Here is a 15,565-nt window from a genome sequence, read left to right on the forward strand (position 1 = left end):
TTTTATTATCTTGACCTGAAATCAATTAATCTTATCTGCATTTTTAACTTTCAGTGTAAATAGAATTTTAAATCATATAATAACAACAAATTATAAAAGCTGACATGAAAAGTGTAAAACATAGGTTGTTTTAAGACAGGGTCCTTGGTTGTCTTCTTTCTAAGGGACTAACGGGCATGGTTGTAAAGACAGCAATCCATTTTCCTGCAAATTACACATACAAATGTAAGAATAAACCAAAATATTGGTTTAATCCTTGGAAGCCTGTAACATTTTTATTTAAGCAGCTCAGTCTTTCTGAAAAGTATACTTCTGCCTTTATTTTTCAAGCTGTCTCTGCTAAGGATAGCTTATTCCACACATGGAGGTGCGGCCAGGAAGAGCAATACATGATGCACAGACCTTTAACACACTGTGTTCTGTCTCCTCCCCGGTTATGACATCAATTTTCTCCAGCAAACATTTTGGTGATGGTTTAGAAGAGAAAGCAGCAGCTGATTCAGTTAGGGGTATATTCTTAAAGGAGCCTGTTCCTGAGAGAAAATAGGGGGAAAGAACACATAAAACGCCCCATTTTCCCTACTGTGAAAGTTCTTTCTTGCCCCTGTTAACAGGCATGTAGCCTTAGCTTTTTATAACGATGAGTGTTGAGTTGAGGCAGATCTCTTTAACGATCTCCCATATCATTAAGTCAGACAATTATTAAAGCTTATATATCATGTTTATATGCTTTAATCTTCACCAAACATTTTAAAACACTGGGCTATTGTTTTTGTATTTTATAGATATTAAACAAATGACATGGAAAAACAGGAAATACACCAGTTGAATCAGATGTTTTACAAATGAAATAATTCTTACTTGAGTTTGGAGAGTTGATAGGAAATTTTAAAGTGAATTTGAATGGTTTTTCCTTGATGTATGAATCATTTTCAAGTTGAGGCTGAGTGAGTTTTTGAGTACCCTAAGTGGGGGAAAAAGATGTATTACTTAATTTTATCCCCATATATTTGCAGTAAGCCAAGAGATACTTTTGTTCTTCTCAGGGTGGCAAACAAACCCAAAAGCTCTGTTTTTGTTTTGGGCTCCTTTTGTGCTGAACAGAGAATTCCTCCCCATTATTAGAAGACCTTGGTTCTGATCTCAGGAAACAATCTAGTTACCACCAGCCTACTTCAGGTGGCATCTAGTTCCAGGGGCAATGGGGAAGCTTTTCGAGACCCCAAAGGAGGTAGCAGCTGTTCCGTGCTACCACCACACTAACCTGATGCCTAGAAGGAGGTGCAACTGTTGTCACTTTTTCAAGGTATTTCAGTATTCCCAACAATCCACTCTTTCTATCCAGTTCATCTAAAAAATTAAAAAGTTATCCAAAAAACCCACTAGCTGTCTCAGATCATCACTACAGAAGGAATCCTAACTTTTCCTCTAAGACAATTTTTGCCAACAATCACTTTTTAAGGCTGCGTACCTGGGGATTCGCACATCTGTTGTAATCAATGCCTGTGTGAAAAGAGACCAAGTAATTTCCATGCCATTTATAACCTCCTGTACAGCCCCCTGCATAGATCCCTGCAGAACAGGGAGAATTGGACAATACTTCAGAACTTAGGTTTATATCTTTTCCCTTACTAATTCAAGATTCTTTCACATTATTTAACTGGACATCAAGATAATCTGTTAAAATTTGTAGAGATGGGTGTAACTATTTCCATTTTAAGAAAACAGAAACTAAAGCACAGAAAGTTTAATGACTTACTCTAAAAGCACATGGTCAGCAAACAAATCAGGAGGGCATCCTGGCCCCCAAATCACACAGCCACAGGATTACAGGATTAGCTAGAGGACAAACACAGGTGATCTCTACAGCTCCTGCTATCCTAGCATGTTATCAGCTTAAGGAGACAGGAAGCTCAGGTTCCTTTGTAAGTCAAAGTTGAAGTGCCCATAGGAAATGCACACAGGTACCTACCTCCTCACACCAAATCTATAATTCCCACTGTAGTTCATTTGTATAGGTATCTCTCTCTTTCCCCTTACTGGACTATAAACGTCTCTAGAGGACAGGGTCTTCTTTAGCTTTGCATAACCACTTACCCAGGTGGTTTTCAATCCTGGCTGTATATTCAAATCACCTGACACCTGGCCTCACCCACGGAGATCCAGATCTAATTCGTTAGGGGCGATGACCAGGCATAAGAAGTCCTCTGAAGGCTCACCAGATGCTTGTAATATGCCACCAAACTTGAGACCAATGCCAATGCTTTATATATCATAAGAACACAATCCATGTCTGTTAAATGAGTTGAATGTTAAAGTTGATCCCATGAGGTTTGAAGAGTATTTTATTTGTGTCTATGACATCTTACAGAAGCTGTGACTAATCTAGAATAAATGTGCCTAAATATATTGCCTGGAAGTTGGTCCATTCTGGTTCAGATCCAAAGGTGTGGGTCAACAGCTCTAGGATTGCTGGAGCTGACCTTCATCTTGGGAGTGGCAGAAGGGTGCCTCAAAGCTGAGAAGCTGTGATACTTCTCTTGGAACTGGGGTTAAGCCTGAGGCAGGTGTAGAATAAGCTAGATCTTAAAAGTAACTGATTTGTGAAAGCCCTTAAAATCTTGGAATAAACAGGCCTCATGAGTTGGTGGTCCTTTTGTTATTCTGAGCCCTTGCACAGGTTTTAAAATCTGTACATCCTCCGTGGGATTCTTCACGTAACTAATAGCTCTGAGACAAGCTAGCTTCCTTGTCTTGTCTCAGCCAAGATTCTGGTCTGGGTGAAAGTGGAAAGAGTATAAAGATGTGTTGGACCAGATAAAACCATGGGCACATTTGCTGCACAGCTTCCACTTGGCTGTATAATTCCCCACAGTAGATCATGCTCTGTTTTAGAAACGTGCCCTATGGAGGACAGAGCAGCAACTGCCTCACGTAGGAGGACGCTCAGTATTAATTAAGGATGATGGTAATAATAATCAGGGGGTTCCACTTGGCAAGTACATTCTCCTAGGCAAGTAAAAGGCTATGAGTTTCCTCTTACAGCTAGCAAAAAAAGTTATAATAATGCTTTTCAGTGTAAAAGCTTGAAGGGGAAAGTTGTGGTTAATGAGAAAAATTTGGCAAATGATTTTAAATGCATCTTGTTATAAAAAATGCTATTGAAAAACTGTATTAAAATATCATGACCAGTTGAGTTTATCTAACTATTGCAGACAGTTCTGGGATTTCCTTGGGTACCTCTGGTTTAATGCAAGTCAAAGAAGTATTTAATATTTCTTATCAGTAATAATGTTATAATTATACAATTCCCTTCCTCTGTGGTTCTTGTCTATTATTTTAACAACCAGAACTTGCTTCCCAGGAGAACCTTTCCAGTTAAAGATAGGAAATGTGCCTTTGAACTCAGGAGTTAAAAAGTATGCTCCAATTTAACATTGTCTTAATTAATTTGCCTTCAGAAATTTGAAGTGACAGCTCTCTATAAAATAATAGAAACATTTGCCAAAATCTTACCAAAACTCTTTCTACCATGTTTTCTCCAAAAACGAAATCAGAACTGCAGCTTTTAAAAGAATACTTATCTTCATTTGGTTGACATCTAAGGAAAAGAAATAAGCATTTGCTATTTTAAATACAGTAGCAATGAATATAGCCATTTTAAATGTTAGCACATGAAATAATCAGATGATTTAATAGATTTATGTAAACCATAAAAACATCTGCTAACTTTTGTTTATCTGAAGTTAATGAGAAATGATGGAAAAATTGAGATAGGTACTTCCAGGGATGCTATTCAAAATATTTGACAGCTGTTACAGCACTGGCCAAGACCAGTCCAAACAGGCTGTGTGATCAACAGGGGAGCTGCCCAGCCCTTATCTTTTTGCTTTTCCAGCACTGACTCGTCTCCAGTCTCCAGTCTCCACTCGCCTCTTCCCCAACTGGCCAATGCTTTTAGCGATCCAAGGTCTCAGGGCAAAAGCAAAGCCAATCTATCTTCTCAGTTATACTTGAGTGTGCAGTTGTTTAATTTGGTTTTTCCCTCCCAGAAACTTTTTTTTAGTGTTTTAAGTGTTTTGCATAATGAGAAACTCAAAGACATGCAGCCCTCTCTTTGTTGGCAGATGGACTCCGGGATCTCTATTGCATCCCCAGTGTGCACAGTAGGTAAGGGCTGAGGTACCTGCGTGGGCCCTAATCGCGAGTCCAGAATGTCCACGGCTAGTTGTAATCTTCTGTCAGATCAAACATGCCCTCATCACTGGTGATGCTAGTAAATATTAACTTTCATTTTGCATATTTCTACTGCTTTCTTTGTTGTCTATCCAACCTATGTTAATAAATAATAATGCCAGAAATAACTTAAAAGAGGGGAAAGAAAGAATGCCAAGGAAAGGCTAATCTATTAGCCAATAATTAATGCCTAACTAAATAAAAATTTAGCTGTACCTATTTGAAACATACTTACCCAAGTCAACAAGACAATAGAGATGATCCAACATCAATATGATAATATTTAAATATTAGAGATGTTTTAAAAAGCATTTTAAATTTGTATATTTATAAAATCTCCTTTCAAACAGAAATCTTAACAAGTTATCTGTACAATGTCAGAAAATTTTTTCCCAGAAATGGTTATAATGATAAAAGAAAGCAAGAATGAAAGAACACCTGTTTCCCCATCACTAACTTACCCTACTGATGCAGGACCTAAAAAATTCTGGTTAGTAGACAGCTGGACTGAAATTCTGGCACTTGGTAAATTTTCACTTAGCAAATAGGAGTTCTCCTCAGAAATCTGAAAGAAAAAAAAATCCATCAAAAAGTTCATTTAAACTGCCTTACTAGATATATCAATGTGTTGAAAACTTACCTTGTTCAAGTACTACCCTAAACATTTTATATACATTATTTCATATGCTCCTCAGAACAACTCTATACACTTTGTACTTCTGTTAAACACATTTTACAGGTAAGTAAACTGACCTAACAAGCTTGAATAATGGGGGCAGGCCTGGGCAACAAGGAAAGGGGACTGACATTCGATCCTGGGTCTGCCTGACACCAGAGACTGAGCACGAACTTTCACCACCTCCTTTTGTTACTTTTACCTCTTTAGCCAAGTGGAGTTAATTCTCATTTCTAGATTAGTAAATATCTCTCAGGACTATTTAATCCCTGGAAACACCCTAAGAGCTTCACCATCATGGCCACCCAGGGTGAGAGAAAACTCCATCTCTTCCTCTAGAAACTTCCGACTGGTAACTAAATCAGTTACTCCATCTGATGTGTATATACATATGCACCTTACCTGCATTAATGTATAAATGAAGGAGTGAGCAGTTTTAGAACTGGAAGGAACCCTATCAGTTATCTAATCTGGTGTCCTCAGTGTTTTGTGGACACATCCCTTCCTCCACCAGGGATTTTCAAAGATGTTGCAGGGACTTCCTATCTTTAAAGGTAAATGGGGTCTGTTTCCACTTTAATTTTATATCAATCAATAAAAATAATTTTGAGTATTTTTCCCTTTGTAACAGAATTTGAGAGCTGAGAAATATGTGTCAAGAGAGTATGTGCCCTTGGTTAGCAAAGATCAAAGTACATGCTTATGACTCAGTCACTCAGATGATTTATCTCAGCCAAAATGGTAGTTTTTAACTCTATGTTGGTTGAGATAGTTGTTATTAGGCATATATTATTTGAATTATATTCAATAAGTGACCAAAATTAATGACAGGATGAATGAAAATTGCTCTAATTTTGATATACAAGTTAATAAAGATCATAAAAATAAGTGTTCTATAAAATTCACCTACAGATAATTCTTCCTAGATCTATAAATTATATCATTTTGTCAGAATTCTGACATAGCATCTTATTTTTTTAATTTTTTAATTTAATTTTATTTTTTTATACAGCAGGTTCTTATTAATTATCCATTTGACATAGCATCTTATATATAGTTTGATCTTTAGATCTTCAAAAATCATCATTCAATGGAGAAGATTCAATGATGGGCATATCCAATTAGGCTTTTCACTTATTAGGAATAAGTTCTATTTATGCCCTTAATAAGTTATTCAAGAAGAAATGCTTATAAACAACAGCCTGAAAATTTATCTTATGCTTTATTTTTATTTTGTTACAAATTTTATTTTAAATACATGCAATGCAGGATTTCAAAAAATCATGGCAAAAATAAATATTGATCAACTTTTGATATAATGTGCAATAAAAATTTTAATCTATAATTTATAGAACATGCCATTCCAAAGTCAAAAGCAATGTAATAACATTTTAGAAATTAGTCAACACATCATACTTTTTCTTACATACTTTAAAACAAATTAAACAACATGCATCACTCCTTAAATAGGTAAAGAATTTATGTAATATGGTGATGATTATATTTAAGTGAAAATGTTTAATAAAATACTGATTTGAAATTTAAAATATGTTATACCTAAAAGTCACATCATATATCATGCATAAATGATGAAATGATTTTTAAAATTCACAATGTGTCTCATGAAATCATGTCTTAACAAAGAAAAATATTTGGAAATACAAAAATGATGGCAAATGCTGACCAAGTTCAACTCCCTTACTTCGCTGATAAAAAAGAGAAGGTTGGGTGCTTTGTCTAAGAATGCAGACACAGTTAGATAGCAGTAAAGGTAGGATTAGTACCAATCGGATTATTTTCACTGAATTGATTAAATGATTGGTATTTTAACACTTCCATGTGTCACTGTCCTCATGTTCAGTCTGGGAAAAAAAACAAAACCAGGTGATCAACCCTCAATAGTTTAGCTGGAAACAAATGACTGATGGAATAACTCTCAAATTCCACCCTATTGATCCTGTGTTCCCTTCCTCTCAAGTGTCTGCTTCTGGAAGACACAGATAGAACTATAGCAACAGAATATCCCCAAGCCCATATCTGCATGGCCTGAGTAAAATGAATATCTCCTTATAAAGGCCCACAGCAAGTGATTCAGTTGGAAGAGAGAATTTGTTTCTGTCTCCAGAGGCTTCCCGAGCCCTCCCAATTGCACTGTGGAGGTAGTTCATTACTCCTGTTTCCATGAAAATGGGTCTGGAATGGAAGCCACGCTAGCATGTCCACCAGTTGAAGATACAAAAAAAATCCCTTTCCTTTTTTTGACATCTGACTCCTGGCCCCTGCCACCGCATTGCTCCCCTATTCTCACATGGGATCAATGCACCAGAACAAGACCCCAAGGGTCCCCACTGCACAGGACTCAGCTTTACAGCTTAGGAGATACCACAAGACTTGTTCTCGGGAGCAACCCTCTAGTTTAAGAGGACAAGTTTAATAAAGTTACTGAGGGCTTTTGGCTATCTTGTCCAGCTGTTTTTCCAGCCCGGTAGCTGCTTCAGCAACAGAACAAAGGTCAGGCAGCCCCTAATTCCGGATTCGGGGGCCCACAACAATCTACCAAAAGAAGGATGGGGAATTGAGGTCAGTCCTACCATAGGAGGTTTTCTTACCTTATTTTTGTTTTTTTCTCTACTCTTGCAGGATTCCAACACATCGTGTCCAAATGATTTTCTTACTTTTATACACTTTTGAGTTTGAGGTGGCTGCAAGATAGCAGGTCTTAGAACATGTTCAGAATGTTTCACAGGACCTTAAAAGAACAGAATTAAAGGGTCAATATATCTTTGGTGAAATACTTTTCCTCTCTATTTTTTGCTAATTTAATGCTAATTTTCTAAAGTCATGATTAAACGAGGGGTTAATGTTAACTAATCAAAGTCAAAATAGCCAGTGAGCTGCCTAGTACTTTCTTCCTGCCTACCTTTTACCCAGTAACTATTCATTTTGATCATGGGACTTAGCTTACCAAATGCTTTCCTTCATGTTTTGTCACTCAACCACCATACCACCATACACACACAGAGAGATTAAGATATGGATGGTAAAACAAAATTTCTGAGGTTCTTGTAATAAAGAGAAGCTACATACCTTGTTCTGCACTGTTCATATCAACAGTCCTTTGCACAAAAGTTGATGTCATAAAAACATTGTTTTTCTTCACTGTAAAAAACATGTTTACAAAAATTTTTAAACCTATTGTCAGTTTCTACTGTTTTAACGGTCTTGCACGGAACTCACCAGTAGATGTCGCTGTTGGCACTAACAGTAGTAGGCAGCGCTCATGAGAGCACTGATTCTGCTAAAAACGTGTGATGGCAAGATGAGTTTCGCTACAATCTTTTTACTCTCAGAAAAATAAGTGAAAATTAGGTCACAAGTGAAATAGACAGTTTTCTTTAGAATCATGAAATTGAGTACTGAGAGAAATTCTACAGAGTATAAAATCTGAATTGGTAGTGAACCATCTGTGTGCATTAATATATATTTCTTATAGAATGTTATAAAACTGTTAGCAAATTCTGCCCCTTCCCCACTCTTTAATGATACCCGGAGACAGAAGTAAAGATGACCATTATTCTAGGCCATTTTTCTATGAAGTGAATTGATGGGATAAGACTGTGGTCTTGGCTGCAAGAATAGAATTATAGGCATACCAAAGAGATATTGCTGATTGGGATCCAGACCACTGCAATAAAATGAGTATCACAATAAAGTGAGTCACACAAATTCTTTGGTTTCCCAGTGCATATAAAAGTTACGTTTACACTATACTGTAGTCTGTTAAATGTGCAATAGCAATATATATATCTTAATTTTAAAATACTTTATTGCTAATAAAATGCTAACCATCATGTGAACCTTCAGAGAGTCATAATCTTTTGGCTGGTGGAGGGTCTTGCCTCAGTGTCGATGGCTGCTGACTGATCAGGCTGGTGGTTGCTGAAGGCTGGGGTGACCGTGGCAATGTCTTAACATAAGACAGCAATGAAGTTTGCAGCATCAGTTGACTTCCCCTTTCACAAATGATTTCTCTGTAGCATGCAATGCTGTTTGATAACATTTTACTCACAGCACTTCTTTCAACACTGGAGTCAGTCCCCTCAAACCCCCAACTAAGTTTATTCTAAATCCTTTATTGTCATTTCAACAATCTTTGCAGCATCTTCACCCGGACTAGATGAGCAGGGAACCACTTTCTTTGCTCATCCATGAGAAGCAACTCCTCATCTGTTCAAGTTTTATCATCAGATTGCAGCAATTCAGCCACATCTTCAGGCTCCACGTCTAATTCTAGTTCTCTTGCTATTTCCACCACATCTGAACTTATTTCCTCCACTGAAGTCTGGAACCCCTCAAAATCATCCATGAGGGTTGGAATCAACTTCTTCCAAACTCCTGTGAATGTTGGTATCTTGACCTCTTCCCATGAATTACAAATGTTCTTAATGGCAGCTAGAATGGTGAATCCTTTCCAGAAGGTTTTCAAATGCCTTTGTCCAGATCCATCAGAGGAATCACTATCTATGGCAGCTATAGCCTTACAAAATGTACTTCTTAAATAATAAGACTTAAATGTCAAAATGACTCCTTGATCCATGGGGTGAAAAGTGGATGTTGTGTTAGCAGGCATGAATGACATTAATCTTGTTTTACATCTCCGTCAGAGCTCTTGAGTGACCAGATATATTGTCACTGAACAGTAATATTTTGAAAGGAATCTTTTTCTGAGCAGTAGGTCACGACAGTGGGCTTAAAATATTCAGCAAACCATGTTGTAAACAGGTGTGCCATCATCCAGGCTTTGTTGTTCCATTTATAGAGCACAGGCAGAGTAGATTTAGCATCATTCTTAAGGGCCCTAAATTTTCAGAATGCTAAATAAGCACTGGCTTCTATTTAAAGTCTCCAGCCGCATTAGCCCCTAACAAGAGAGTCAGCCTGTCCTTTGAAACTTTGAGGCCAGGCATTGACTTCTCCTCTCTAGCTATGAAAAGTCCTAGATGGCATCTTCTTCCACTATAAGGCTGTTTCGTCTACACTGAAAATCTGTTGTTTAGCGTAGCCACCTTCATTGATGATCTGAGCTAGATCTTCTGGATAACTTGCTGCAGCTTCTACATCAGCACTTGCTGCTTCACCTTGCACATTTATGTTATGGAGATGGCTTCTTTCCTTCAACCTCATGAACCAACATCTGCTAGCTTCAGACTTTTCTTTTGCAGCTTCCTCAACTCTCTCAGCCTTTACAGAACTGAAAAGAGTCAGGACCTTGTTCTTGATTAAGCTTTGGCTTGAAGGAATATTGTGGCTGGTTTGATCTTCTCTCCAGACCACTAGAACTTTCTCCATATCACTAATAAGTCTGTTTCACTTTCTTATCATTCATATGTTCACTGGAGTAGCACTTTCAATTTCCTTCAGGAACTTTTCCTTCACAGTCACATATTTGCTAACCATTTGGTGCAAGAGGCCTAGTTTTTGGCCTATCTTGGCTTTAGGCATGCCTTTCTCACTAAACTTAATCACTTCTAACTTTTGATTTAAAGTGAGAGACATGTGACTCTTCCTTTCACTCAAACACTTAGAGGCCACTATAAGGTTATTAACTGGCCTAATTTCAATATTGCTGTATCTCAGGGAATAGGGAGGCCTGAGAATAGGGAGAGGGATGGGGGAGCAGGCTGGTTGGTGGAGCAGTCAACATACACATTTATTAAGTTGGCCATCATAACTTATATGGTCATGGTTTAAGTGCCCCCCCCAAAATTACTATTACAATAGTAACACCTAAGATCACTGATCACAGATCACCATAACAGGTATAATAATAATGAAAATGTTTGAAATATTGTGAGAATTACCAAAATATGACACAGAGACACAAGGCAAGCAAATGCTGTTGGAAAAGTGGCACCCATAGACTTCCTTGAGGTATGGTTGCCACCAACTTTCAATTTGTAAAAAATGCAATACCTGTGAAGCTCAATAAAACGAGGTATGTCTGTACTACACATCTCAAAGAGATCACCTCTTGGTTGCAAATTGCAGAAATAGCAACCTTTGAGCATTGGATTAAAGGAGATGAGAAAAGAATAAGGATTGCTTCTTCGAGGTATTATAAATGTTGGGGTAGAATAGCTTCTCTAATTCAAAGTTCAATTACATGGTTTTTATGATCTTTATTATTGAAAAGTAACACTGAATGGGCCATTTAAAATTATACTATTTGTCTCCATTCCAACAGCGCCAAGATTCTGCATAACATAAAATGGGATGTGCTTGGTAATATCAGTGGGTTTTTTATTCATTCTTTTTGTATGTGTGTCTGATTTTTAGAAAATGAATTGAAGCAGTTATCCAGATAATTTAAAGCCATCCCTTTACTTTACGCACAAATGCAATAAAACAAATCCTCTGGGATAAGACCCCTATTCCTCTTAATGTCTGTAACTTGTCAGGCAGATATAGATGGGGCTTATTGAACTAGAACCTATCTTTTCTGTATGTGAAATGTGTCTGACCATATTGTTGCTCAGTCATGCTTGGAATTGTTAATAAGAATATAAATTCATTAGTTTGAAAACTCTGTGGTTCCTGGGTAGAATCCACTAAAAGGAAGTGAATAGCTTGTATTTTCTGTTTCTTGTGGTAAGCTTAACTCGGAAAAGGCAGTTGGTTGTTCAGTAGATACAAAAATATACAAGAATACAAATCATAATCTTGATGTAGAGCATGTTTCAACCATTTCAAACATTTTATTACGATAAAATAGTTTTACTTAGCAAAGTATTACAAATTTCAAATAAAAAGATGTAATGCTTTAATTAGTGAAAAATTCAAAAGGAATCATATTCTAAACTTTAGAATATAAATTTAAAGCATAAACTTTGAGAATCTACACATAGTTATATATTTTGAGTACTACATATATTATAAACTGTACAGATGGACAATAATAAGGAAAATAAAGCAAGTTACTACATTTTATAGGGCTACCTTACATAAAATAATGCTATCATAAACATGAAATCCTAAAAAACGTAATCAAGCTTAAACTTTCTACCAGAAATAAACAGATAGACTGTCTAGACTTGTGGGGCTGGAATTCAGAAGGTATTCTTCCATGCATACTTTGCTAAGGCCCCTATTTTATTTGCCACTAAAATGTCAGAGTTTTATAGTAGCCGAAAAAGAAAGCTCATCATGAATAAGAATGAATTTTGAAAAGTCAGAGTGTCAGGCTTGAGGTTCTAAGAAGTTCTTTATTACCTGGCCCAGAAGGGGGGAAGGTCGGGAGATCCGTGAAGGATGATGATCTTAGTCGCTTCTGGGACAAGGTTGATGCTAAAAGCAGATTGCAAACTGGAGTCAATAAGGAAGTGGGTTTTGTTTTTCTTTTGATTTGGATTTTTGCTGTTTTGGAAAATTTTCTTTATCACCAGATTAGAAAAATCTTTGTATTTTTATCAGTTAAAAATAAAGAGTGCCTCTGGTGAGAATTATATCAATTCAGTAAATATTTACATGTTCATTGTGTGTAAGACACTCTATCAGGCATGAAGATGACCTCAAGGAACTCTCAGTGGAGGAGACAGACATATACATAAATAGCTGTATGACGCAGCAGAAGGCAGTGTGATCTATCATAAAAGGAGTCACCAGAGTGCTTTGAGTGTAGGAGAGAGGCAAACTAAGTTAATGGTTTATTCAAAACACAGCATATGATAAAGTTCTTAGAATAAAGTGGTTTTTTAAAAGCAGACATCTGTTTGTTTAAGTAGATGTTTACTTAGGAGGAAATAGCAGTTTCCCCTGATTGTAAAGCTAATACATGCTTAATGCAGAAACTTTATGAACACAGCAAAATACAAAGGTCGGAGTGGGGGGGTGGAGCGGTGGGGGGGGGGGGTGGAGCGGGGGGGGGGGGGTGGGCGGTGGGGTGGACAGGGGAACCAAATCACTTGTAATCCCATTACCTAAGATAACCATTGCCAACACTGTGGTTTATATCCTTTCAGTCTTTTTTCCAATGTTGATTAATTGAATTTTTAAATAATGACTCACTGTGCAATTCATTTATAGACTGCTATTTTCATACAACAATATATTATAAACACTATCAATGGGTAGATTTTTAAACATTACCTGTTTGAAAAGTCCCTCAGTAGTATCACACTCAGAGTAAACATAACAGTGAACACTCAACAGTCAAGGTTATACCTACCTCCTTGGGACTGAGAATCTGTAGTATGCAAAGTAAAAGATGAAGACCGGACACGCTTTCTTGAAGAATCATTACATTCTGTAAGAAATTCAATGTGAAGGGTAAAACTGATTGCAATAACAAATTAGCCTCAATCCATGATATGAGAGGAGAAACAGAATTTCCTTTTCTCTAGATATATCATCATTTGACAATGTGTTAATTCCTGAAGCACAGTGTTAGATATTGGGGTTAATAACTTGGTGATTATAAACCGATAGGCATATCATCCTACTATGAAACAATTAGAAACAAGTGGCTTTGGCAAGAAGTTGCGTACAAATTCTGAGATTGCATAGAGAATGCTTTTGGAAGGTTGAAGTACAGGCAGTGGAGAATCATGGGATTTTAGCGTTGTTAACATCAGTGTTCTCAAAGACCTACATGTCATCTTTCAAAACAGGAGCCAGTCTACTTGCATGTTTAAAAACAAGAAAAACCATTCGATTTTACATTGTCTGTGCCACATGCCAAAATGCTTGTGCCTCCTTATTTCTTTGCATGAAGATTGCTTTTGAAATACAGGATACAAATCATTACCATGTTCTGCTGCTTCATACAGGGTGTCTTCTGCAGGTCTCTGGAAGGAAACAAAGCTACTGGTGAGAGCTGAGTGTCTGCTGTTTTCAAATCAGACTTTCACCCTGTCACTTCGTAAGAGAATTCTCCGAAGCCAGGTCTATTCAGCTAGGCTAGGAAAAGCTGCTCACCTTCACTCACTAGGAGTTGAGTTTTTCTTTAGTTAGTTTTGTGGGTAGTAGGGTAAATTACCTCCATAAGTAAGAATAAATAACAAGAAAATACTAGTTAAGCTAAAGTGAGAATGCTACTAATGCTATCGTTTGTCTTTCAAAGCAAGTGATTTTAGTATGCTGCTCAAAAAGCAAATAGAGTCCTTAAGATTTCTTTTGAATCATATATTGCAGTTTAGAACTTATTTTATATCCAGTTTTAAGCTAGGTCAGTGGTGGGAAACGCATGATGAGCCTTAGCCCTCCTAATCTCTTTCAGCCCCTCCCCTTTCCCAGTCACTCCAAAAAAAAAAAAACCAGATAATTTGGTAAAAATGGCATGTTATCCATAGTTTCAAGATAAGGCCTCTGGCTTCCCATTTCAGCCAAATTGCTGTCATTAAATCCCTACGATGTAAATATTCTGGAGTTACTACTCCTCTAAGTGAAGAACAGAGGATAAATTTATGCAGCAGTGATATCATTTAGTATAGCTAGCTTCTCGAAATACAATCTTGTCAAAGTAAAAATCAAAGAGGGACTTCCCTGGTGGTGCAGTGGTTAAGAATCCGCCTGCCAATGCAGGGGACACGGGTTCAATCCCTGCTCCGGGAAGATCCCACATGCTGCGGAGCAACTAAGCCTGTGCACCACAACTACTGAGCCTGCGCTCTAGAGCCTGTGAGCCACAACTACTGAGCCAACGTGCTGCAACTACTGAAGCCCACATGCCTAGAGCCGGTGCTCCTCAACAAGAGAAGCCACTGCAATGAGAAGCCCGCGCACCGCAACGAAGAGTAGGCCCCGCTCACCGCAACTAGAGAAAGCCGGCACACAGCAAAGACCCAACGCAGCCAAAATAAATAAATACCTTAAAAAAAAAAATCAGACAAAGAAAAGTAACTTGATCTTACCTTAAAAGTTTGTTTTCTCTTTTCAAAAACAAATATTGGTTGAGCAATGACAGATTTTTCTGTAAAAGTAAAAGAACATGCAAGAAATCAAACAATACTCTGACATTTCTAACACCAACTACAAATATTTGAAAATTTTTTGGTTTTGTATTTTTCCCTGCCTTTGGGTAAAATCCAAACTGTTTTACATGAATGCTGTAAATCGCATATTTACAAATGATTTTAACAATTAATTAGAGAAATAAATATTTGGGGAAAGTGATAGTAATATGTTTCCATAAATAGAGAGATCATCCCATTAAAAGAACAACCTTTAAGTGTTTAAGGAAAACAAAGTACAATTACCTGCATTTGGAAACTCATCGTGACATAGTGATTAACAGCCTTACTTTTAGAATAAAACATTTCAAAGGATGAAAAATCTCATCTGAGAATAATACTTCTACTTGGTTTGGATCTCAAAATATAAATGGTACAGATGTACTTAAATGATCCAGGAATCATTCATATTTCCTTGACTGGTCATATACTAAGTCATGGTTTCAATATTTAGACTAAGAATCAGTCTCAAACAGTATTGCAAAGTAGGTAGTTTGTCTTCAGCCCTGCCAACCTTATTAATCTTTTATATTTTCCTATCTTAGGTAAGGATAGAAAGGAACTCATTCACTCTAGGGTATAAATGAGTGATAACAGCATTAAATGTCAGCACTCTAGAATTCTTAGGGAAGATTATATGGTTGTT

General features: G+C 37.1%; 1 protein-coding gene and 1 long non-coding RNA gene across 7 annotated transcripts in view; one reads left to right on the plus strand and one right to left on the minus strand.

Moving 5' to 3' along the window:
• The window catches only part of LOC130707256 (uncharacterized), a 37,975-nt gene that overhangs the window by 14,808 nt on the left and 7,602 nt on the right, over positions 1-15,565 (plus strand). The window lies entirely within an intron of this gene.
• The window catches only part of RANBP3L (RAN binding protein 3 like), a 49,620-nt gene that overhangs the window by 11,647 nt on the left and 22,408 nt on the right, over positions 1-15,565 (minus strand). For 4 of the 6 annotated variants that reach the window (XM_028169065.2, XM_007192204.2, XM_057540879.1 and 1 more), the window contains exons 2-11: positions 14,821-14,879; positions 13,716-13,755; positions 13,137-13,214; positions 12,182-12,256; positions 8,000-8,071; positions 7,522-7,661; positions 4,698-4,801; positions 3,517-3,601; positions 862-964; positions 403-533 (exon numbers count right to left, since the gene is read on the minus strand). In XM_028169065.2, the coding sequence (XP_028024866.2) occupies positions 403-533; positions 862-964; positions 3,517-3,601; positions 4,698-4,801; positions 7,522-7,661; positions 8,000-8,071; positions 12,182-12,256; positions 13,137-13,214; positions 13,716-13,755; positions 14,821-14,879 (887 nt within the window). The remainder of the gene's footprint in view (positions 1-402; positions 534-861; positions 965-3,516; positions 3,602-4,697; positions 4,802-7,521; positions 7,662-7,999; positions 8,072-12,181; positions 12,257-13,136; positions 13,215-13,715; positions 13,756-14,820; positions 14,880-15,565) is intronic. The other 2 variants (XM_007192205.2, XM_057540880.1) reach the window with 2 other exon arrangements.

This window comes from Balaenoptera acutorostrata, chromosome 2 (assembly GCF_949987535.1).
Source record: "Balaenoptera acutorostrata chromosome 2, mBalAcu1.1, whole genome shotgun sequence".
In the NCBI taxonomy this organism is placed as follows: Eukaryota; Metazoa; Chordata; class Mammalia; order Artiodactyla; family Balaenopteridae; genus Balaenoptera; species Balaenoptera acutorostrata.